Source organism: Eumetopias jubatus, unplaced genomic scaffold (genome assembly GCF_037043125.1).
Source record: "Eumetopias jubatus isolate StellerSeaLion01/CBP00866 unplaced genomic scaffold, mEumJub1_p1.0 scaffold_6, whole genome shotgun sequence".
Classification (NCBI taxonomy): Eukaryota; Metazoa; Chordata; class Mammalia; order Carnivora; family Otariidae; genus Eumetopias; species Eumetopias jubatus.
In genome coordinates, this window is record NW_028274812.1 from 145,170,787 (window position 1) to 145,196,390 (window position 25,604).

The 25,604-nt window shown below is 45.5% G+C and overlaps 1 protein-coding gene across 5 annotated transcripts in view; it reads left to right on the plus strand.

The window, feature by feature from the left end:
- CARMIL1 (capping protein regulator and myosin 1 linker 1) overlaps nucleotides 1-25,604 on the plus strand; it is a 312,830-nt gene that overhangs the window by 104,842 nt on the left and 182,384 nt on the right. For all 5 annotated transcript variants that reach the window (XM_028107424.2, XM_028107425.2, XM_028107427.2 and 2 more), the window contains exons 3-4: nucleotides 14,245-14,295; nucleotides 18,580-18,639. In XM_028107424.2, coding sequence (XP_027963225.1) covers nucleotides 14,245-14,295; nucleotides 18,580-18,639 — 111 coding nt within the window. The remainder of the gene's footprint in view (nucleotides 1-14,244; nucleotides 14,296-18,579; nucleotides 18,640-25,604) is intronic.

Here is a 25,604-nt window from a genome sequence, read left to right on the forward strand (position 1 = left end):
TGCTCTCTCTCTCAAATAAATTTAAAACGATCTTTTAAAAAAGGTCTTACAAATTTGTGTTGTACGTATCCTTTTAATTTAGTTGGAGAGAAAAAATGTAACGTATAGTTCATGAAGGTGAAGTGATTCGTTTTTTCCACTAGATCTGTAGACTACGGTTCAGCATGGTAGCCACTAGCCACAAGTAGCTGTATTGTTTAAAATTAAATAGAATTCAATTACAATTTCAGTGACTCAGTCACATTAGTCACATTTTAAGTGCTTAGTGGCCACATGTGTCTAGTGGAGTGGGTTGGAGAGACAAGATATAGAACATTTCTAGAAGGTTCTGTGAGATAGCGGTGCTGAAGAGAAGCTGTGAGGAAAGGCAAAAGAACACCCCCATCCTCCTTCTTCCCAAGGTTGCTTTTTAGAATTCAAACGGAGTCTCTGGCTTTATGTTATTCCATCTTAACTATACGTTTGAAATTATTAAAGAGAACAGAAGGTAGTTGGGTAGGAAATCACGGCTCACTCCAAAACATCATTTGTTTCTCTACTGGGAACAAACCTGCCCTTCAGAATCACATTTGGAAAATCCTGGGACCAGTTCTTTGCTCTCAAGTTGCACTTCTAGAAATAGACCAATCCAGTAGTCACTTAATCATGTTACATCTTGAATTGTTAAGTAATTATTTCCTGGGTATAAACCAAATCCTTACCTTTAGCAAAATAATCTCTTATATTCCAAATTCACTCTCTCCACAAATCCATTTGGGCTCCACTATCAAAGGGTATCCAGAATCCGGCCACTTCTCATCACTCCCACTGACCACTGTGGTCCCAACCACAATCATTTCTCGCCAGTTATTGCAGTTGCCTCATGACTGGGTTTCCTGCTTTCACTCTTGCCTTCTTACCCGCTTCCCAGTTTCTTCTCAACATGACAGAGAGCTCGCGGCAATCCTGTGCCCACAGTCCTCTGGTGGTTTACCCTTTTATTCCAAGTAAAAACTAATGTGTGGGCGGTGGCCTGTAAGGCCTCTCAGATCTCACAGCCCCCTCCGCACCCCTTGTTACCCGCTGACCTCAGCCATGCTTGCTCTGTGCGAGCCACAGTGGGCTCTTCTTTATCCTTCTGTTACCACAGGCATATCTTGCCTCAGGGCCTTTGCACCTGCTGTCTCCTCTGCCTGCACCACGCTTGCCCGAGAGAGCCGCATGGCTCATTCCTGAACTTCGTTTACACCTTTTTCAACATCACTTCATTAAGAGGGCTTACCAAACTATTTAAAAATGCTACTTACCACCCCCCCCCCCCCCCGCCCCACCGTGTCCACACAGCAACCCCTGTTCCCTTTCCTAACGAGACTTTTTTCCCATAGTACTTCTCATCATCTGGCATACCATCCGTGTGTTTTACTTATTTATTTGTGTAAAGTCTGTCTCCTCTCAGTGGAATATAAGCTGCTTGAAGGCAGAACTTTATGCCTTTTTAATCTGAGTGTCTAGCACAAGGTAGACACTCAATATTTAATTATGGAAGAAAGAATTACTCCAATATTTGATGATGATAGATGCTGCATACACACAAAGAACGGGATCAGATGGGTGCATTTAAAAGGGAAGTCTATGTTTCAGAACCAAAGAGTGCTCATCTAATTGAGCTTCATTTAACAAGAGAAACACAGAGATGCGTCTTGCAGTGTCATCCTGCCTTCAGCCCCTTCCTCTCTGGGATTGCTCTGATTCCAGGCTCTGCTTTCTGGCTCACCCTACAAGAGCCTCCATTCTCCTCCTTCCTGCTCTTGACGGGCCACATAGGGGGCGTTTGAACCAGGGCTCCAGGGGTCCTATGTGGACAACTTGGGAAAGAGAACTAGGGGCTCCGATGTTGGCAGGTCCTTCTGGGAGCTGAGCTCCTGCAGATTTGTGTTTATTCTAAGGTAGCAGGGCCCCGTGTGTGAAGGACACAACCAGTGTGTACTGCTTTGGGAGGGGAGGGGGGCGCGTGACTTAGACATAAGGGGGTGGGTCCCTTACCCCACGCTGGGGAGTGGTGGATGCCAGACTGGGGCGCCCTGCCTGTTCCTGGCATCATGGGGAGAGCGTGGGAGTGGCTGGGAGCAATAAAGATGGGGGGTGCTTACCGTTGGCTGGTCCTCCCCAGGGCCGGGGCGATGGCTGGCTCAGCTGCAGAGGGCCTTGAGTTGCTGGTGGAAGGGTGCAGCCTGGTAGCAGCAGGTGTTTGGCCTGAGGATATTGACTTCTCACTTCCTGCCATTGTACCAAAGCTGATTTGGGCTGAAAAAGCTCTGCCCCAAGGTTTCACTTTATCTTGAAACTTTGAGCCATTTGGCAACATGCTCCAGTGGAGTTCTTTAGTTAGATGAATGATGTTTCCATGTTGCCCGAGCAAAACACTTCTCCCCATAGGAGATCTCATTTTATCTGAAATTTCAAGAAAGAAAAATAAACTCTTCTTCTTCTTTTTTTTTAATGGTTTCCTCTCTTTGGCATGGCCTTTGCTTATGCCCTTGTTTTAAAAGATAGGTTCCCGGGGCGCCTGGGTGGCTCAGTTGGTTAAGCGACTGCCTTCGGCTCAGGTCATGATCCTGGAGTCGGGGATCGAGTCCCGCATCGGGCTCCCTGCTCAGCGGGGAGTCTGCTTCTCCCTCTGCCACTCTTCCCCCTTGTGCTCTCTATCTCTCATTCTCTTTCTCTCAAATAAATAAATAAAATCTTTAAAAAAAAATTGCCTTAAAAAAAAAAGATAGGTTCCCTTATGTTTAAATTTTCTCTTAGTTGTCACTAAAATAACATAGGGTTATTTTTGTATTTTGTATAAAGTCTGTCTCCTTAGTAGTTCCCTGACCCAGCCTTTCTAAGTTGTTTAAGTTTTGTGGATTTAGCTCCGTTGCCCTGTTGGCACATCCGAGGGCAAAAATCAAGATGTAGAAAGCCATACGATATCTGATATTTTTATTAAAGCAGATTTTGCTTCTCCTGCATCCATTGCTAGAGATGACATTCCCAGCTTGTGGGAGCTGCTGAAAGCTAGCGCTGGAGCCTGCCTCTCTGTGGTGAATTAGTGAGTGAAGAAGTTCTTTGAACACAGTAGGGAAAAGGCCAGATGTCAGCATTTGGCACTTCTAAACCTCTTTGCCAGGTAATCTTTTCTTGTTCTGTTGCTCTTCTTTTTGACAGGTAAGTTGGGAATTAGCTAGTAGATGCGTTTGAAGTGGGTCGAGGTGAGCTGCAAACAAGATTTTTAGGTACTTTCCTTCTAGGGTATGCCTGTTAAATAGGAAGGATGTGTCATTGACATGGTAGGCAGGAGGAATAAACAGGCAAGCCGGAATTTTTCTAATCAGTTTCACAGACTGTAGCAACCTTTTACCTTCTAAAATCCTGAATTTTTACATCCGGAAAGGGGGTGGGGGAGATCTGTCCAGATACCTGAACCCCTCCTTTGTGCCAGGCACGGGGAAATGGAGCTTTGAAGAGGACAGATACGGTCCCTGCTCTCAGGCACCTTGCAGTTTGGTGGGGGTGGGAGATATGAAATGCATAATTCCACCAATAATTAAAATTGCGGTGGGTGTTACTAAGGAAATGTGCAGATGCCGCAAGAGCATAGGATGGGGAACACCTGCTATTAGCCTGAACTACCTTCGGGAAGTCCTTTAGGTTGGGACCCAAAGGATGAGTAGGTGTGAACAAGGTGAAGGTAAAGAAGGGAGGGGTGGGGAGAGCTTTTGAAGCGGGGCGGGGGGCGGGGCAGGACCCTCCCCTTGGGAGCACCAGCAGAAGGCCCGTGTGGCTGGATGGGGAGGAGGGGGAGTGAGGTGATGCTCAGAGCCACTAAAGAGCTTAGCACAGAAGGGATATGGCAACGTGTGGGTTTCAGAGCCCAGCAGGGTCCGACCAAGGCAGTTGCTGAGGCCGAGTGTTAGGAGGCAGTTGCTGCCGGTGCAGGAACAACATGACGGTGGTCTGAACAGAGTCGTCACAGTGGAGATGGAGACAAGTGAGTGGATTTAAGCGATGTGTGGATGGCGTTGGACTGGGTGAAGGATGAGGTAGGGAGCAAAGGTGGCCCTGCCTGGATCTCTGGCTGGAGAAACTGCGTGGCCGGCCATGTGCATCCCTGAGCTCAGAGTGTTGGAGGAGGAGTGGATTCTGGAAGAGAGACCACAAGTTTAGTCGAGGATGTGCTGAGCTTGAGGGTCGGAGAGACATCCCCGCATTCCAGGGGAGAGGGATAGGTAGGTCTGATGGTCCCCGAGGGGCCTGGGCTGGGCTGGATCTGGGGTGGAGTGGTGTCGTGGGAGAGGATGGAAGGTAGCAGGGAGTGGGGAATGGACGCGCAGCTAGGAGTGACCAGAGGGGCGGTGGAAAACCTGGGGAAGAGAGATCTGCCAGCATCAGGGCTGTGCCCGGGCGGAGGGGAGGTCTCGTTCAGCTCTGTGCCATGCCCAGGAGCAGTTTAAAGTGAGCAAATGCTGAAGACCGTACACTGGATTTAGCAAGCAAGAGGTGATCAGGACCTCAGCAGGAGCAGTCGCAGCAGAGCTGTGGGGACAGAAGCCCATTTTGAATGGTAGGGGAGAGGATTGCGGGGGGGAAGGTAAAGACCCTTGTTGAGAAGTTGGGTTCAGAAGAGGTGTGTAGGACCCAGGGTCTAGCTCTAGATCTCGGTCCCTCCATATTTGGTCATTGAGGTACGGGAGGGAAGGCAAGAAAACTCTGATGCTTAAGGTTCCAGGACAGGTGGGTGGATGTAATCCGGAGCCCAGGGGAAGGGATGGGCATTTACCTCCTGCGCTTCAGAGGGAGAGACGGAGGGTGGGCGGAGGCAGCTGCAGGTGCAGGCCCGCGCGGAGGTTTGGGGTGGGATGGTCAGCGATCCGTTCTGGTCATTTCTGTTTTCTCAGTGAAGTAGGAGGCAAAGCCGTCTTCCCAGTCGAAGGAACCCGCTTGCTGGGTTAGAGCTCTTCTCTGACCGAGGTGCTTGGCAGCCACCTCGGCAGGCATGGGATCGGCAGCCGGGCGGGTCCATCCAGAGTTGAGGTTTTCTCTGGGGGCGTAATGCAAGGACAAGGAAGGGACTAACAGTGGAGGAATGGCTTCAGGGAGGTTTCCGTGGGATGAAGGGGCTGGGGCCGATGGGGAGGAAGGATGTGGAATGGTCAGCGGCCCAGCGGTGCAGGGGTTAGGAACAGGGTGGTGGGCTAGCTGAGTAGGGGAACAAGATACAAGTGCTTGGCTAACTGTCCTGTACATAGAAATCACCCAGGGATCTTGTTAAAGTGCAGATTCTGATGCCGTGGGTCTGGGATAGGGCTTCAGATGTTCCATTTTAACAAGCTCCTAAGGGGTACCAGCCCCTCTGGCCCACGGATTGCACTTTGAGGAGAAATTAGAAGGTTGTTGTTCGAGTGGGAGGCCGAATTAGAAATCCTCAAGGTGGTGCAGTCTTGAGCAATAGATAACATGGCCTGGGAATGGCTGAGCGGCCATCTGAGGTGCTCAGGGTGCACGACGGGGACGCTAATGCCTATTATCGGCAACACTGCTCCCAGCGTCTGTTGTGTAATTGTCCCCAAAACCGCAATGAGGTAGGTATTACAGCCCCTCATCCTACAGGTGAGAAGTGAGGCTCAGAGAGCCCTGTCCCCAAATCATGCACGCTTGTGAGCAGTGGAGTCAGAACTCAGGCTGGGCGGTACCTCTCCGGAGCCCTGGGAGGGGGGCGTCACTGACCCCTGATGACATAAGTGTTAGCGTCATCTGACGCTAGAAGGTAAGAGGGTCTAAGAGAATGCTAGGGTCTCCCAAGTTATCCCTTGTAATCCTCACAACTGTCCTACAGAAGCTGTGCTCTACCCATTTTACAGGTAAGAAAAGTAAGGTTCAGAGGGATTATGTAACTGATCAGTGGGGGAGTTTTTAAGTGACTCAGCTTTGGTTTGAGTCCAGAGTCTTCCTCCTCCGGATCAGGTTTCACTCTATCCCTCACAGAAATGCAAATCGTCTTCTAATTCTCTGGGATGCTGCAGTTACCATGGGAATAATCTCCCTTGCACTGACTCATGCTACATTCTGGAGTTTGAGGTGTTGTGAACAAAGCTGAGCCCAGGGGACTGGGCATCTGGGCTTGGCTTTGTCTCTAACTAGCAAGTTTGCACACGTCTCTTAGGTCTCGATTTTTTTATCCCTAGCGATCACTTCCAGAGCTATATTCTGTAAGCATCAGGACAGTTATAACGTCTCGTTTACCCCGATGTCTCCTATAGGCCTAGCATTCCATAGGTCATCCTTAATTCTTACACAAGGAGGAATGTCGTTTCTAACTTAGAGGGCAGGGTCCTGCAGCCTGGAGACATCAAGTAACCTGCCCGCTGCCTCCCAGCTCACAGGATGGCAAAGCCCGGGTTTGTCCCGAGGTCTGTGTGACCGCAACGCCCGTGTTGCTGCCTCAGCTTCTTCTGTAGCCTCGTGGTGGATCTTGCTTACAGGTGTCATAAGTCAGGATTATCAGACTCAAAACCTGGACTCAAAGAAGGGCTCTGTTTGATATTGGTTTTGAGAGGCACCTCTCTTATGCATGCTGCGTGCACGTGTATGCGCACACACATGCACGCGCGCACACACGCACACATGCGTACCGTGTGCACGCCGATACCTCTGGAACAAAAGTTTCATGAAACAGTGGCTTATGGTATTCACTTGCAAAGCACTTGATTTTCTTTTTTGCATCTAGTTCAGTTTAGTCCATTTTATTAAGATACTTGTTAAGCTCTACTGGTGATTGAACCACCTGCCAATGGTCTGCAGCCCTCAGTTTTGAAAACTATGTGCAGGGACGTCTGGGTGACTCAGTCGGTTAAGCATCCGACTCTTGATTTCAGCTCAGGTCGTGAGATCGAGCCCCACGTCGGGCTCCGTGCTGGGCGTGAAGCCTGCTTAAGATTCTTTGTCCCTCTTCTCCCCCATTACCCCACTTGTGCGAGTGCTCTCTCAAATAAAAATGAAAATTATGGATTTCTTGATACAGTCACTCTCAACCTTCTTTTCTTTCTCTCCCAATTTCTTATCTCTGAATTTCATGAAAAATCTCTCTCTGATTATATATGTAGCAGTATTAAATCTAAATCAGTCCCCCCACCATATGCCACCACACTTTTGCAAAGTGGAAAAGTATCTCATAAATTTGCTCCGAGAGAAGGAAAGAAAATTGTACTTTTTAAATTGGATGACGGTGCTGACGTAACAAAAGAGGAAGAATAAGGAAGTGACTTCTGCGTCTTCTTGGCTAGAAAGAGGAGGGTATAAGGCTGGGAAACATGGGCTGATAAGGGGAAATGGTGCAGGTTGGGGAGAGACCAGAGCAACAGAATTCTGGTAAAAGACGGTGAAACTAACTTCTTGTTCCAGCTCTGCCATATAGCCAGTTGTTAGCTGTAATTATCCTTGTAAACTTGTCCAAGGACACGCCTTTATTGGACTCCGTTATGTACCTGGTTTTGTTCTGAGTACCTCACATATGGTGTCTGGGTAGGTGATATTGTCTCCATGCTTTTACAGAGAAGGAGACCTGGGCACAGGGAGGCTAAGTAACCTGTCCAGAGTCACACAGCTGGTGGTAAGTGGTCTAGTGGACATTCATCCCTGGGCTCTCTGCCTCTGGAGCCAGCGTTCTTTGTTACTACACCGTCACGGTTACTTGTCTTTTCTTTCACGTGATTCTTTATGGTCCCTGTTGGATGCCATGCCTGGGACAGGAGGTCCTCGCCTCACCTCTGGGGTTGTACATGGATGAATAGTGATTGGAGTCCATCCACCTGATAGGGGCAGCCAGAAGGGATCTGCAGAGTTGATTTGGTTTCTGTCCTTCTTGAGCTCTGGTTATTTCTTGTTTTGTTTTTTGTTTTTTTTTGGATTATGAGAATTACCCCACGCCTTTTTTTTAAATTTGTGTTTAAAATTCTGTTGCTTGAAGCAAAGAAGAACCTTTAACCCTTCCCGGTCTGTTTCCTCATCCGTAAAATAAAGGAATTGGATACGCCCTTCCCCTGATGCTCTCAGCTCTATGATTTTTAGCTAGAATTGTGTTCTAGTGACTCTCATGTTCAAGAAGAGACTGGCTGGTCCTGTGTTGGGGACGCAGAAGTTTTGTTAATTAATGGGGTTAATACAACCATTCCCTTCATGTTGTATGTTTTGTGTATTCCTTGCGTGGCTCTGACTCTTCTGTTGAATTCATTTGGAACATAAACAGGACGGGGGTGACTAACCCGTTCCCGAGCACCACCCAGGGCCGAGAGTTCTGGGCAGGAATTCTCCAGCCCTGAGGTCTGCTGTGAGCCCACCTGCACCCCAAGGGGCTGGAGCTGGGGATCGGACTCATCTTCTTCATAGCCTAGGAGGTGGTCCCTTTCTAGGCCCAATTCTGCTTGACACAAATTTGTCGTATAATAGAATCAGTGTGACATGTTCCAGAGTTTTGTGTCAGCTGGTGCTTTGACAAGAAGATCTGATATGGAGTGACATAAGGAGAATTGATGTTTTGAAGTAGCCACATGTTCGTCTGTGGAGGAACATTAAATATGTTTGGTTTCTTTCATGCGTCGGTAATGCCCTACAAGTTGCAGTGATGGGACTGCAGAGGGAAGGAAGTGATGTGTCTGACGAGCTGTGTGTAAACACTCCGTTTTCTGCACAATGGTGGAAATAACCAGGTGAAAAAGAAATGGATTTGCACAGGTGTGAGAGAGCCAAAGCCCGACTCCAGTGGCTTCCTCACTCCCCTGTGGAGGGAGCATCTGTCGTTCCAGCGAGTAGGGCCCCACGAAGGAATTAATTCCTCTTGGCAGATATTTCCTGGGGACTTGCCCTTCCCAGCCGTCCACACACACCAGAGAGGAGCAGCGTCCAGGAACTGGGGGAGCCCCACAGTAGCCCTACGTTACGGACCCACCCCGCGTGTTAGGATGGGGACACGGGCACCTCTTCCAATGTTCTTACTCCGGTTTCGGGGCATTGAGGCCCATAAAGGTAGTGATTTGTTCCTCAGCTGGGTTGAGGCTAGCCCCAGGCTACATGTGGGTAAGTCTCTCGTGGTTTAACACGGTTGTGGGCATTCATGGTTTTATTGTAATGTTGAGGTGTACAGATACGCACACTCCATTGCATCTCTGTCATCTGCAAGTGCTCTCTGAGCGCTTTACACATACGATGGACCCGCTGGGCCCTCACGGCTCCATGGGTGTAGGTACAATGACTGCTCCCATATGGCAGAAGAGGAAACGTCGTTCCTCAAGTCGTTTGCCCAAGTACACAGATAGTAGACCGAATTGAAATGCTGACCACTGCCCAACTCCAGAGTTTTTCCTATAAACCACTAGGCCAGGGGTTGGCCAACTTTTTCTGTATGAGACCAGATAGTAAGTATTTTAAGCTTTGTGTGCCCTAAAAAATCTCTTGTTGCTTCAACTCTGCCTTTGTAGTGTGAAAACAGCCAGAGACAATACCTCAAACAAATGATGTGGCTGTGTCCCAATAAAACTTTATTTGTAAAAATAGGTGGCGTGTGGGATTTGGCCCATAGGCTGTAATTTTCAGATCCTGTACTAGACCATCCTGCCTTGTGAGGGCACATCTATTAATGACAGAGAGAAACAGATACTCAATAGTATGGTGATCCAGTTTTATAAGGGATGGGGGCCAGAAATTGCACGAAAATGATGGATTGTTTGTATTCCTTTTGGGTGAAGCGTCCTCCTGCTTTAGCTACAGAGGGTGATGGTCGTCATGGCTGGGTACAGTGGGATGTTAAGAGGCTCAGGGCCAGGAAGGACTTTATATTCTCTGTCAACTTTCTGGGAGAACGTGCACAAGACTCTGGGCATCTGTCACTCATAACTCCACGGTGTTGATAATGGTCCTCATCACCTGCCTGTCTCTCTCGCCGGTGTCTTGGATTAAAGAGGTCTTGTCTGTGATGCCCTTGGAGCATCACTGGGAGTCTGGAAGAGGGTAAATGGATTAAATGGCATTCATCATCTAGTTTGCTTGCAAATTAGAGAGTACTTTGGGGGTATAAGACCCTTTTTTGAATGTTTGCCGCATAGAGCCCAATTTTAAAGGAAAGGCGTTCTTGGTGACCTGTGTGAGAGAATGTGGATTTAGGTGGCATGAATTTATGGATTACCTGTGCGGTGGTAGGCTTTAGGCAATGGAGTTACTAAAGAGGATGAAACAGGTATTTATTTCAGTTTTTAATAAGTGTGCAGTGAGAGGGCTCCATAGCCCACCTCATTATATATCATTTCCACAAGAAAATTTAGGCTTCTCTGCTAAGCTGTGAGTCTTAGCAGTAGGGAGGATTTTTATAAATGTTTCCAAGTGAAATTTTGAAGTTAAAAGTTGAGTGGAGAAACCTCACAGGGCGCAAAGGCTGCTGCTTGCATTTCAATGAAAGGGAGAGGAAATTCATTATAGGGGTTGAAGATGTGGTTTGCATGCTAAGACCTTTGTGGAAGAATGGGCCTCCCCGGAGGAGGTGGGAGGGAGGTTGTAGCTTGCCCTTGGTGACTAAGTTTCCTTGATTAAGCACAGATATTTCTTCTGATGCCCTCTACCCCCCCACTTTTTTTTTTTTTAACTTTGCAAGAAAATATATTGAACTGAAAATTTCAGCCTAGAGGATGTCTCAGAATCTTGGTGGGTTTTGTTGTTTGTTTTGTTCTGTTGCCAAAAATAATTACTTAAAAACTCAAGAAGTGTAACTACTTAATCTTAATTTGGGAATTGAAATTTAAGATATGATCACATCAGTTATAATGATAGAAGAGCTGGTTTGTGGCAGAGACCTTCTGGGTGCTGGGCTAGGGCGTTATCTACACTGGGTCAGTACACTTAATCATACTTAAAACAACGGCGTTAGTCCTGCAGAGGAATATTCTTTTTGTTCTGCAGATGAGCACATTGAGGCATCGGGAAGTTCACTAACTCCGTCAGGGTTAAACCGCTAGAGAGCAGCAAAGCCAGAATTTAAATCTGCCTTCTTGATTCCAAAACCCATGCAAGGAGGCTGAGCAAGGGTCCTGGGTTTCTGGGACACAGGATTCTCAGTGCTCAGGCTAGAAACATCCTGGGCAAATGGGAGGATTTGGTCACCCTGCAAGGAAGGTGCTTTTTAACTCCCAGCACCAACGTGGTGTTCATTATCAGGATCAGTCAGGATCAGAGGGGTTTTCCTGTGTGATCGCCATATGTATGCACCGTAAGGTCTCCGAGACCACAGATCCTGGGGTGGTCTTGGAGCTGAACAGGAAAGCTAGGAGACCAAGTTCTTTGGGATTTCCAGCTGAACATGGCCCCATTTATTGGCCCAGTTTGCATTGATGGGGCAAGAGGCATGATTCTTGGATTGGTAGCATTTGTACTGTTTCACTTTTGCTGCAAAGTATTGCTACACTGTTGTGCTCACAGGTAGGCATAGCCTTGGGAAAGGCTGGGTCAGCTTTCGAGGATTTCATCCATCCCACCTGACCCCCTTCCAAACTTTCTCAGACCAGTCCTCGTGCCTCTGGGGACCTTAGATGATGACCAGAAATGGGGACCAGCCAGCAGAAAGCTTCTTCCTTCAAAGCCTGGGCTCCCACATGGATGTGGCTCTTTTCAAGCGAATTCTTTTGGCCTGTGTCCAAATTCCAGAGGACACTGTGTACAACTTCTGGAGGAAACTGTGTGCTTAAAAAATATTTTTAAAGAAAGGGAGTTGGCACACAGGACCACAGACTGCAGACTCTGTCGTTGCTTGAGGGAAAGCAGAAGTGATCATGAGAACATATTGTATGTCTACATATGGTCAAGAGATTGATTGCTCTTTATTCAAAAAGTGAATCCATAGGAACATTCTGGTTTTTTTTTTAATCCTCCCTTTTAAAAAGTGTACTGACCCAGTTAATACCGTATTCTGTGGCACCTAGAAGCCCCCTGCAGTGACCGATCTGGAGAGGGCTGATCAAGAGAAGGCAGGCAGGTCATCGGATGGCCTTGCTGCCTGTGGGAGACTTCGTTCCCTGGGGGGAGCACAGCCCGGGCAGAGGGGCGAGAGGCCGACCCGCACCTTGTGCTGGTGATTGCTGCTACGTGGCCGTTGCTTGGGTGCTTGTTTGAGATTAGTTTCTAAGGCTTATTAATTAGATTCACACAGGGGACCTTGTAATCACTTAATTACTGAGGTGCGCATTGCTTAACCGTGTCAAAAGATGCCTTGTCGTTTTTATTTCGCGTTTTGTTCAAGGGTCTCTGTGACTGTGTTACAAATGAAATATTCTTCCGGAATGCGGCATTTCCTCTGTGATTGGTGTCTACTGTTTGGCAATGGGCATAAATAAGACACAAGCTCTCAAGTGCTTAGGATAGGGGAGGCTCTGGGAAATGAGGGCAGAGTGCAGGGGAGTGTAGCAGAGGAGGGCGGGAGAATGAGAGGCTGGGGAGCGTGGAGGGGCGGGCAGTAGCCGGTGCGGCAGGGCGTGGAAAAGGGGGAGAGACACACACAGACGGAGAGACACGCAGATAGAATCAGGTAGGCAGAGGACAGACAGACAGACAGCCGACCAGTAGGGGCGGGTTCTTTTCCTTATGATCCTCAAACATCCCTCATCCTCCCGATGCTTTTACCTGTTTTCTTCCTTTTGGCTTTAAAGTCCTGTGACTCAGCTGTGTTTGTGTGTGTGTAGACTCTTAAGGAAGTGGGTTCTGGAAAATTTGAGAGTCCGTATAAGGAATTAGAAGCCCAGTCTCTGACCCAGACCACACTGGGTTCAAATCCCAGCTCCGCCACCTGCTTGCTGGGTCCCCTGGGAAGTTACATCATCTCGCTGTGCCTTCATTTCTTCTTGTTAAAATGGGGATAATAACTGTGTCCAGCTCTTAGAGGATTAGGGATGTGTACCCAGCGGTATTGGCCGTCGTCGCTACTGTGCTTGTAACATGATCTGGATGTCGTGGGACCAGTTTCCATTTGCAGGAATGTTCACAGAGCGTAATATATTTTTCCAGATACTGGAAAGGCTGCATGTTCCTGTCTGGGGCTTTTGGCATTGAACGTAATGCGCACTTGAGGAGAAGGTGTAGAGATCTAATACGCTGGGGGCCAGGGGTCACAGGGTCCAGTCCCAGAGCCGGCACAAGCCGGCAAACGTGATGAGTTTCTCTGGACCTGCTCTCAGGTTAGACACTGAGACGGTAAACAAGGGGGTTTTAGGTCACAGCTGATAGAGTCCTCTTTTGGCTTGTGAGTCTTATGACCTGGTTATGATTTTACCTCTATGTGGAGGTTCCGTGGGCGTAAGATTCGCGACAAGACTGGGGGTTGCTTGTATTAGTGCCCCTGGAAGAGAGAAATGTGTGCGCTGCATCATAAATAATAAATTTAGTGACGAGGAGGTTCTTTGGGAAATGAAAAAAGCCAGTTCTCCCATCAAAACCTAAGTGTCAGGTGCTCCATCTCTTCGCTGCAAAGGCCCTGGGGCCTGCCTGGGCCTCCAAGTGCCTTTAGATCTTTGCAGTTGTGGACGTGGGATTCCTGCTCCAAGCCTGGCTTCAAACCATTTCTAGCCTCTGCTGGGCACGTGGAGTCCTCTGGGCTCCGCAGATGTTCTTAGCTGTTTTGGAATTGGAACGTCCACAAATGTTGTCTTGAGGACTGGGAGAAGCCCGCTGAGAGACATAGTCGGGGACAGCTTAGAAGCCTCATCCGTTACGCTGTCTGGGCCTTGTGTAAATGTTCCCTGCTGGTGTACAGAGAAAGGGAAGCCGGAGGGCCAGTGTAGCTGGTGGTTGTAATTGGAAAGTGTGCATGAACACTTGGCTTCTTCCTTCAGTTTGCTGTTGATATACAGAGGCTCATGACTGTCTTTCTGTAAGACCTCTGTATTTTAATATCACAGAGAACTGTCTTGTTGACTCAGCTGAAGTAATCTCCTGGTCTTTTGGGCTGTTGACCAATTGCTCGTCTTGAGATTTCACAAGTGATTTGTTCAGGGGAGACCTTCGTACAGCGACTCTTGAGTAAAACTAGTTCTTCATGGCCAACAAGCTGTCCCGGTTCACTTAGTCTTCTCACATGCCAGGAGCCAAGCCCTGTGGCCTCTCAGTGCCTTAGTGTCCCTCAGTCCTGTGGGTAACACCAGAGCCTCCGAGTCCTACTGGTGGTACTTACACTGATGCTGCTTTTCTCTCCTGCAGGTGCTCACATCATGCCGAGCCTTCCTTGTAACAGCACGGATCCCTACCAAGGTAAGTGTCACTGCATTTCCACCACGTGCGCGCGCGCGCACACACACACACACACACACACACACACGCTCACTCTTCAGTGATGGGGGCTTCACGATTTAGGCTGTGGCTAGAGTGCTCTTAGCACACATATTTTCCTTCCTTCTCCCCAGAAAGCACCTCAGCGTTGTGATGACGAACAGTTTTTACTCCATCATTTCTCCTCTTCTTGTGTAAAAGCATCCTGTGATAAGTGGGGAAGCATTTTGTGCTCCCTGAGGCTCGTGGATTCCAGTCATTTTTCTCTCTCACCCGGGCATCAAGTCTAGCTCCTATTTCCCTTGGTCCAGGATTGGCAGATTTTTCTAAGGCTTTGACATGTGGGCAATAACCTTCATCGCTGTGAAGGGTACGTTCTTGGTGGGAGAGTGTCTCAGGCATTCTGTGTGTACTCTGGGGTTGCCCATGAAAAAGACCACAACGTCACTTTGTTCTTGAAAGGATCTGTTTAATTTTGCCAAGATACCAACGCACTGTTTGCTAGTCCAGGGCTCAGGGTGTCTCCTGCCTTTTTTCTTTCTGATTATACAAATGCTAAATTTTATGACATTTCCCCCTGCCCCTTTTGGTAATGTAAAGTGAGTCTGTTTCTAATGTATCATAAATGAAATCAATTATTATGTGAACGCTGTTGGGCTATGTTGCCTTTATATTAAAACACCCCAAGGCAGGCTATAAGGAAGTGAATGAACCATTATCCCACTGGTGAAAAATTAATTGCAGAAGGAAATTTTATGAGCTTGAGAAACAGTCAAGTAGCCTATTGAGTAGAAGGCCCCTGAATAGTATGTTTCCCCTATTTAAAAATGTTCTCACGTGGAAGGGTGCCTTACCTCTTGGGCAGTCACCCACCTCTCTTCTGCTGGCTGATCCCATACTGCCCCCTCCCTTGCTCTGCCCTGGGTGAAGGTCTGGCTTCGTCCTGTGATGTGTATCGTGTTCCACGTTGGCCTGGCTAGGGTGGTTTGGACATTGGTTCTGATTTCTGTTATTGTCAGCATCACAAATAGAGAAAAACAGTTTTTCTTCTAAAGTGATCTGTGTTCATGTTTCCCCCTGGTTTTCATGTGCCACAGTACACCTTGGCTGAGATGCAAAACCCATGTCGATGACATTAATTTTCTGGGGGAAATAATTATATTCAAAACAGTACCGTACAATAGGTACTGATTATGGCATAGATGTCTTCTCTTGGGGCGCTGATTGAACATTTTCTCTTTTGTCTTTCTGTTGTTAAATGTATCACATATGCAGTCAAATGTACAAAATAGGAAGGTACATCTCTGTGATGAATCACAAAGCCAATACCTCTGCAGTCACACCCACATGAAGAAATAGAACTTTGCTATCACCCCAGAAGGCCCCAGCTCTGTTTTGTGGGCAGGAATGGCTAATTATCAGATCAGGGACGGACCCACAGAGAAGCTGGGTTGAAGGATCGTCCCCCCATCAGCCAGGCAGATGCGAGGATCTTCCACTGGTACACGGTTCCGTGGTGGAAAGAGCACAGTGCTTTGGGGAGCAGGGGTGTGGGGGGGCTGTGGGGGGAGGGAAACAGGTCGTAAGGTGGGTGGTGGAGGCTCAGGCTTCTGCCTGTGGTGTGGGGGGACATTTCTGCAGGACAGTCACGTATCCATTTGCTTATTGCCTGTGGGCAGCAGACTTGCTGGGGCGCAGGTAGAGGTGGGGTGAGTGGGAGAGCGGTGGGGGGCTAGCGATAGTCTGGGTTAATTCCTTCCTTGCATCTGACCAATCACGATTATCTGTGGTGCTGCCTTAAAAGCATCCTCAGGTGTTCCTGCCTCGTCTTGCCCAGAGCCACTGCGTCTTTCAGTCTGGCTCGGGGACGCCCCTCCTCACTCTTGGGAAAGCTGGGACGCCCAAAGAATCACAGATGCAGGGACTGTACTTGCTTAGGGATCGCCCATACTACAGGCTCTGTGTCTAGCTTCTGCCTAGCCCTAGTTCTTGTGATGCCTCTGTGCCTTTGCAGATTCTTTCTCTTCTGCCTGGACTTCCCTTTTTTGCCCCTTCTTTGCTTGCCAAACTTGAAAAGTCGTTTCTCAGAGCCTTGCTGAATGTCTCCATGCTTTCCTGCTCCCTGACACTTTGCTTCTCCCAGTGACAGCGCCTCGGTGCTGTGGAAGCATCTTAATTGACCTCCAGCTATAACCTCACTCGGCCAAATTGATCACAGCTGCCCATGCCATGCCTGAGGGTGTGGACTTGTGCCACCTGCGTTTTCATGGCTCCTGGGTGGTGAGCACCCCGACCTGTCCACACCTGCTCCTACCAGTTGAATGAGTGCCCACTGAGGGTCTGCGGTTTGTTTCCAAACCTATTCATAGCAGTTGTAATGATAACAGTACATTTATTTAATTCAAGGTATTCACATAGCAGTGAAATAGGCTGCGAAAGGAGGGAGTGTCTATGAAATACTGATTATTGATAAGGTGCATTATGTAAAAAGAAATTACTGTCTTGTTAAGGACCAGACAGTTGTTAAAGGCTGGGTGGTGGGGAGCCTAATAATTCAGCAAAACTATGCCCTCAAGTTGCTTTGCGAGTGTCTTCAAATTCTCCATTTTATTTATTATTTATTTTTAAAGATTATGTATTTGAGAGAGAGTGGGGTGCGCATGGAAGGGTAGAGGGAGAGGGAGAGAGAGAGAGTCACAAGCAGACTCCCCTCTGAGAATGGAGCCCAACGCGGGGCTCATTCCCATGACCCTGAGATCGTGACCCGAGCTGAAATCAAGAGTCAGATGCTCAACTGACTAAGCCACCCAGGCGCCCCTCCCTCCATTTTAGAGAGACTTGAATTAGACGTTGGGTGCCTTGGATTTATGGTTGTGGCTCCCAGAGGAAATGCCATTGCAGGGCCAGCCAGTAGGTTCTTCTCAAAGAAGAAATGTGGTCACTCTGTCAAAGGCTAGCAAATGAAATGATGTTTAGAAGTTTTAATTTGAACCGACTAAAGGTAGATATGTATACTTTTAAAAAATAATTTCCTGCTTGAGGTGACTTTTCAAAACCCAGCTAAGCATTGGTCTTGATAGTAATACTAGGTGAGAGGACTTCTACTCAAATAGAATGTTTAAAATGGGCCTCCAGTGCTGTGTTTGACTCTTGGAGGACAAGAGAGATGTGTCCTTCTTCTTTTCAGTTCCAATTCTGGTACATAGTAGGCCTTCCATATACATCTGTGGGTTGACTAAGTGAATAATGAAAGAGTAACTTTTCTACCTCTGGCCCTCAGTGCTATACATCAAGATATTTAACTGGACATTCAGGGGTTCTCTGTTCTAAGGTTCATCCTACCAAATGTGTAGGGTACAACATAGCCCCCAGGGGCACAACTCAGGGTCTTGTGCATTTGGTTCTGGGTGGGTGCTTTTCCCCTTACCTTTCTAGTTTGAAGGTGAAGAGGTCAAATAAACTAATCTAACTCGGTCTCCTCTGACACAGAGTGCTCTGGGATTGTTTGCTGTAGTCGGATGAAAGACTGCAAAATTGGGGGAAAGATTAGTGGCTATTGTCCAGGAAAAATAGGAAGAGTGTGGGACTGGAGATATTTTGAAGAAGAAAAAAATGCTGATTATGGGAGAAGAGAGAAAAGATCACTTATTAAAATGGGAAGGAAATAAATCAATTATCTGCACACAGAGAGAAGATTTTTACTTAACTATGTGTGTTTCATTTAACCAGTTTAAAATTCCTACGTGTTGTGTTTTTCTAAATCCATTCAAAATATGCATTTTTATGAAAGATGGGGAAGGAATGATGATGATTCCAGTAAGTGGCCAGAGTGTAACCCAAAGAGGTAAGGGTTTAGAGAGAAGGGAAAACCAACATTGTCATCTTGATGGGACTTTCTGGAGCAAAATTTTGAAATAGGAGAAAAAAGTATATTTATATGGCTCACCTTATATATTCATTTCTCAGTGAATAAATGGAGTATTTATTCATTCAAACTTTCCATTGAGTTTGTCCCTGGATGAAATTTAAAAAGTCAGACTTGTAGCTTCCTTTCAACCCTTTAGTAAAGTGAAGAATACTTTTCTGAAAGACGATAAATCAAGGTCATATCTTAAGTGCACCAGTGGAGACTAGTTAAGCTAGCCTGCCTTCCGAAGATGCCCAGTACCTTGTTTTGCTCTCAGACTGTTTCTAATTGTAGCATTTTCACCTTAAATTATAGGTTTTGTCACCCTCATTCATTTCAGGTCTTTATTTCAATTGCAGCTCGAGTTAACCTTCAGCTACTTGGAGATTCACGGTGTCATCTGCAACAAGTCAGCTCAGGTGCGTGCCAGCAACAGCCTCCTGTGTGTCATTAACTGCGGGGTCCTCACCTTTTCCTGAGTTTCTGAAACTGGGAAACTCCTATTTTGGTTTCACTATTGATATTCTCTTGAGATAATGTAGAAAAACAAGATTAGGGAAAATGGAAGTTTCTGAATGACAGACTGAACAGGGGGCTAGGTGGGTAGGGGCTGGGAATGTGTTCTCATAAGGAAAACACATTCTCTGGAACTCAGTCTGAGAAGAACTAATGAGCTCTTATGTGAGCTGGTGATGTAAACGTGAGATTTTGTACAACAAGGTTTAGGGTTAAAATCTCATAGCTACTATACAGTACCATCTAAGTTCTTTTTGGGAATATAGTGATACATGAATATTTTGGTGTTAATAAAATAGAGATTTTTATTTTTTATTTTTAAAATTTTTTAAGATTTATTATTTTAGAGAGAGAGAGAGAGCGTGGTGGGAAGACATAGAGGGAGAGGGAGAGGGAGAGAGAATCTCAAGCAGATTCCCCACTGAGTGCAGAACCTGATGTGGGGCTTGAGGTGGCTCTCCATGCGGGGCTCGATCTCACAACCCTGAGATCATGACCTGAGCCGAAATCAAGAGTTGGATGCCTAACTGACTGAGCCACCCAGGTGTCCCTAAGATGTAGATTTTTAAAAACAGCTTTATTGAGCTATAATAAGTACTATGCAGCAAACTGAAGTGTACAGTGTGATTAAGTTTTGACATATGTGTACCCATGAAACCATTACCACAGTCGAGATACCAGATTTATTCCTCATCCCATGGTCTCCTCATATCCCCCAGTAGACACTCCCTCTTGCTTCTCCTCCTCTGCAGGCATCTGCGGTCATCTTCTCCCTGCAGTTAGAGATTAGTTTGCATTTTCTAAAACTGTGTGTGAATGGAATCATATGGTGTGTGTACTCTTTCTTGCCTGCCTTCTTTCCATCAGTATAATTGTTTTGGGATCGATTTATTTTGTTGCGTGTATCAGTGTTTCCTTTTCATTGTTGAGTAGTGTTGCATTGTGTTCTGTTGTCTCCCGTTGTGTCCCCTTGTGGTCCACTGTGTTTTGTTGTGTTTCTGTCGTGTCCTGTTGTGTTCCTTTGTGTTCTGTTGTGTCCCCTGTGTTCTGTTGTGTTACGTTGTGTTGCATTGTGTCCTGCTGTGTCCTGTTGTGTCCTCCTGTGTTTTGTTGTGTTCCAGTGTGTGGCTGTATCACAGCTGCTTTATCCATTCACCTGGTGAGGGAAAGTTAGTTGTTCATGTTGTTGACAAGACAAGCAAAGCTATTGTGAACATTTATGTGTACAAATCTTTGCTTAGATAGAGGCTTTCATTTCCCATGGGTAGATATCTCGGAATGGAATGGCTGAATTGTATGGTAGGAACACTTTTTAAGAAGTTGCTAAACTGTTTTCCAAAGTGGTTGTACCATCTGACGTTGCCATGAACAAGCAGTGCGTGAGGGTCCCGTTCCTCCACATCCTTCCTCCACTGACGTGGTCAGTGTGTTTAATTTTAGCCATTCTGGAAAGTATGTGATGCTTTCTCATTGTAGTTTTAATTTGCATTTTTCCAATGACTAAAGATATTGAGTATCTTTTTTATCTGCTTGTCTGCCATTATCTCTCTCCCTTGTTCAAGTGTTGGTTAAAATGTTTTGCCATTTTTTTAATTGAGTTGTTTTGTTATTGTTTTAAGAGTTTCTTTGTATATTCTGAATACAAATCCCTTTGATACACGATTTACACATATGTTTTTCTCAGTCTGTGGCCTGTCATTTCATTTTCTTTGCAGTGCTTTTGAAAGGGCACAAGTTTTAAATGTTAATGATGTTCAATTTGTCAGGTTTTTTTTTTTTTTGTGGATCATGCTGGTGTAATATTGAATAAATCTTTGCTCAACCTGAGGTTGCAGAATATTCTATAGCTTTTGGAAGTGTTACAACTTTACGTTATACATTTAGCTCTATGATCCACTTTGAAGTAGTTTCTGTATATAAAGCAATATATGGATCAGTTGGGGTTTTTTTGTTGTTTTTTTTGGGTGTGGTTGTTTGTGTTTTTTGGGGGGTGTAGTTTTCTTTTTTTGTCTTTTTTTGCCTATGTATAGCATATCCACCTGTTTGAAAGACTGAACTGGCTTTCGCTTTTGTTGGAGATCAGTTGTTCACATAAGTGTTGGTCCATTTCTGGACTGAAGTCCAGAAATGTGGTGTGTTTGTCTTTATGCCACTACCATACTGTCTTGATTACTATAGCTTTATATAAGACTCGAAATCAGATAGTATTAGGCTTCCAAATTTGTTCTTCTTTATCAAAGTTGTTCAGTAATCCTGGGTCCTTTACAATTCCATATGAATTTTAGACTCAGCTCAGTTTCTACAGAAAAGGCTGCTGATATTTTGATTGGTATTATATTGAATCTATAAATCGATTTGGGGAGAATTGACATCTTAACAGTTTGGAGTCCCTGACCCAAGAAAACTGTGTATTTCTACACGTATTTAGGTCTTCTTCAATTTCTCTCAGCAGTGTTTTGTTGTAGCTTTCAGCATACAGATCTTACACATCTTTTGTTGGATTTATTCCCAAGTATTCTGTATTTTTTGATGCTGTTATAAGTGGTATTGTTTTAAATTCCAGTTCTTAATTATTTCTTGCTGGCATATAGACACAATGGACTTTTGCATATTAAACTTGCATCCTGACAACTCACCTATTAGTTCTAGTAGCTTTTAAAAACGGATTTCATCATTTTCTACATAGACGATTGTGTTGTTTGTGAATAAAGACAATTTCACTTCTTCCTTTCCCAGCATTAATATCTTTTATTTCTTTTTCTTGCCTTATTACTGTTGGGTCTCCCACATTCCTGCATGCTTGCTGGGTATGCTGAGAGTTCATTGCTGTGACTGCTCTTTCCACAGGCTGCTTCCCAGGGTTTTATTTGCCGTAAGCATCCGTGTGAGATGGTGGCATGTTCCCTTATGAACAGAGAGTGGGCTTGCTTATCATTTACTCTCAAAATAGATTACCCACGTTCAACGGTTCCTTTCCTGTAAGCAACCCCCTGTGTGTGCAGACATCTCTGAGCTCTCTGTGTCACCCTGTGGGGCTTTGGGCTTTGGGGTAAGGGGGAATCACATGATGCCCTTTGCTGTACCATGAATAATCAAGTCCTTTCTGTCTGACCCAGGACTCTCCTGTGTCCTGCCAGCATTCATGAAACAGCAACAGGCTAACTTACTCACTTCTAGGTGGGGTAAAATCAGATCTCAGCACCTGACAACTGTCCCCACTAACACTTCCAGATCAGTGCTGAATAGACATCCTTGTTCCCTCCCCGGTCTTGGAAGGAAAGTACCGTTCTTTTTCCACAAGTGTGATGTTAGCTGTAGGTTTTTCACTGATGCCCTTTATCTGGTTGACGAATTTCTCTTCTGTTCCAAGTTGGCTGGGAGGCTTTCTCAGGGATTAGTGTTGTGTTTTGTCAAATGTTTTTTCTCTATTACTGTGTGGGTTTTCTTTTTTTTTTTTCATTTTAGTTTGTTAACAAGGTGAATTATATTGACTTTCAGGTATTAATTCAACCTTTCATTCCTGGGATTGACCCTCCTTGGTCATGATGTATTATCCATTTTTGTATATTGTTGGATTCTAGTTGTTAAAAGTTTGTGAAGAGTCTTTGCATCTATGTTAATGACAGTTACGGACTATACTTTTCTCTTTTTAAAAACGTTTTTGTTGCTTTCTGTGTTGGAGTGATCATGGACTCATAGAATTAGTCCTTGCTCTTTGGTTTTTTAGAAAAATTTAGAATAACCAACTCTTTAAATGTTCATTTGAATTGACCCATGATGTCATCAGGGCCTGGAGTTTCTTCTTCAGGAAGGTTTTAACCTACAAATTCTTATTTCTTTCATAGATATGGATGCGTTTATATATTTCTCCTTGAGTGAGCTGTGGTAGTGTGTGTCTTTTAAGAAATCTACCTGTTTCGTCTCAGTTGTCACATTTACTGATATAAAGTTGTTCATAGTATCCCCTTGTTATGCTTTAAATATCTGTAGGATATCATTCCTGTTATTGATCATTTAGGCCTTCTCTCCCTGCCTCTCCCTGCCCTCCAATCTGACTAGAGGTTTATCACTTCTGTTGATCTTCTCTAAAAACTTGCTTTTAGTTTTGTTGATTTTCTCTCTTGATTTGATTGGTTTTGTTTCCTATTTCCTTGATTCTTACTATGATCTTTATTGTTTCCTTCATTCTTTTAGTTTTTAAAACTACGAAGAATACGTGTGTTTGTGTATGCACACGCATGTGTGTGTAGTTTGTTGACAACATTCCTAAAAGTTGTCAGAATTGTCACTTATGTTGATCAAGATTACATACAAATCCTTGGAATTTTTCCATAGTTCATCTGAGAGCAATGTTTTATCCTGTGTGTTTAGCATTCTTTAGAAACTGGAGTTTGGAAGGAAAATTACAGCACCATATGTTTGCCCAAATGGCAGACATATGCAGGAGTGAATGATTACTCACGAATGACGACATAAGCAGGGCCTTCTTGACGGTCTGAATTCGGGGATGTTTATGTTTATGAGGTCGGGGTTGTGATCGAGCAGAAGGGCTCTACTGAAATGTTAATGCCAGCATTATATTCGAAGTATGATTTGATGTGGGATTTAAGTATGAGAAAGGCTCTTGATACAGCAAGACTAATTTCCCCATATAGCTGCTGGGACTCGTCCCGTCTAGGGACACTGTAGTCCCGTCCCTTCTGTCTGCCTGGCATTCAGAGGAACTCAAGTGGTATCCGGCTGTCCGCCTCTCCCCGTGGGGCTATTGTCCCAGTGAGAACCGGAGGACCGGCTCAACAGCATTGCTTCAGCTTAGTGTGGACCTTGGAGATGGAGGTACAGCAAGATGATGGTGCGATTTCCACAGAGGGGCCCGTGATGCCGGGCGCTTTGCAGGACTCAAATTCTGACGTTTCAGAAATTTCTGTGGTGCTGTTTAAAAACACTGATACCTTCTGCAGTTCCCCTCCCCCGTCACACCCCCCCTACGCACACACGCACACACGGCAGTTAGGACTCATTTTGTCTGCGGTGGGCATTTGATTCTCTCGTATTCTAGAGGCTAAGAAAAAGTAACCTGGGTAACCTCAGGAACTTTGACATCTGGTTTCTCCAGTGTTCTTTGATGTGAAATCATAAGGATGATAGTGTCTGCCCGTGGCACTCACAATCCACCCTTGATTAAGACATACTTTTCCTTTTTTTCTTTCTTCTTTTTTTTCCCCCGTTCTTTTCTAATGTTCTCTGGGATTGAGTCACTTTTTTTTTTTTTTTTTAAAGATTTTATTTATTTATTTGAGAGAGAATGAGAGCGAGAGAGAGCATGAGAAGGGGGAGGGTCAGAGGGAGAAGCAGACTCCCCGCTGAGTAAGGAGCCCGATGCGGGACTCGATCCCGGGACTCCAGGATCATGACCTGAGCTGAAGGCAGTCGCTTAACCAACTGAGCCACCCAGGCGCCCACACTGATTCACTTTTTATCCCTATTTAATTAGAGCTTTGTCAGTTCAGATCACCTGTCTGGGACATTCACATTTCCTCGTGTGTGAGTGAGAGGGGTGTGTGTGTTACCGAGTTAGTGAAATGTGACCTTTCCTACTGCTCTTTTCCTCTTCCTTGTGGGAATGTGGGAGACCTTTATCTTATTTTCCAAATCTCATTGCCGTAGCACTTTCTGGGGTCCAGGTTCTGTGGAAATTCTGTTGCCTGTTCATGGTCAATATACTGAGACCAACTGTTACATAGTTTTATAGTTACAGAATTTTTGGACTATTTCTTGTACAACTGAAACACCTATTTTTTTTTTTTTTTAACTATAAGGTTAACTGTTTGCTATATCATGGGATGATTTTGGCAAACCACGCATGGCTGTTTCTGCTAGAAGAACGAAAAACACTTTACCAATCTGTTGACTGGCATTTATTTAAAGGTGCTTAAATGTTTAGCCAGGTTGTCCTACCTTAAAAAATGGAGGCAGGTGGGGTTGGAAACTCGAATCTTAAGTAAGATACTGCTGATTATTACTTTATTTTGATTATTTTATATTTTACTTAATTATTATTTTATTTAAATAAGATACTGCTGATTCTTATTTTAAATGTGGACTGGAGGTTGTGATTATGTCCTGCTAGGTGGCTAAGCCAGAATTGTTCCAAGCTTTCAATTTTTCCCCAGCTGAACTAGGAGGGACAGAGGTATTTGAAAGGGAGTTCTTTGTCCTGGTGAAATGGTTTGCTGTGTTAGTGTGCCCTCTTTCTCTCTGTTGGCAATCTTTCCATCAGCCCAAGGTGGTGACATATTTTGCAGGGCTGTGCGCTGCCTTCGTGTCAGCTTGAATCTGAAGGCCTCGTTTTTTCCCCTCGCCTGTCACCTTTTTTTCTTCCCTGTCATTCTATCAATCGTGTGCAATTAAGGATGATTAGGTGTTAAGACGAAGCAGAATTAGAATAAGCTAATTACTAATTACTCACACCCAAACTGTGAACTGAATAGATAGATGCACTAGATGTGAAGAAAGTATCAATGCCCTGTAGTGAAAAATATAATTACCCACGGTGGGAATGTTGGGGGCGGGGTGTGGAGCACAGACACAATGGCTGCGTCCCAAAGTATCTGGCTCTTTAAAACACACATGTGCACAGATGTGTGCACATGGGGCATCGGAGCTTAGCTGCACAGAGCAGCTTTAATTTGCTGAAGATACTTCGTTGAGGTGTCTTGGGGTTGAACAGTAAATAGCCTCCAGATACAGCAATGCTTGCTGCCTTTTTGGGGAGAAATATTCCTTGGGCCACCTTCTGGAAGACCAGTGCGTGAAAATTAGGATTAAATTTTTTTTTTTTTTTTTTTTAATATGGAGAGCCAACTAA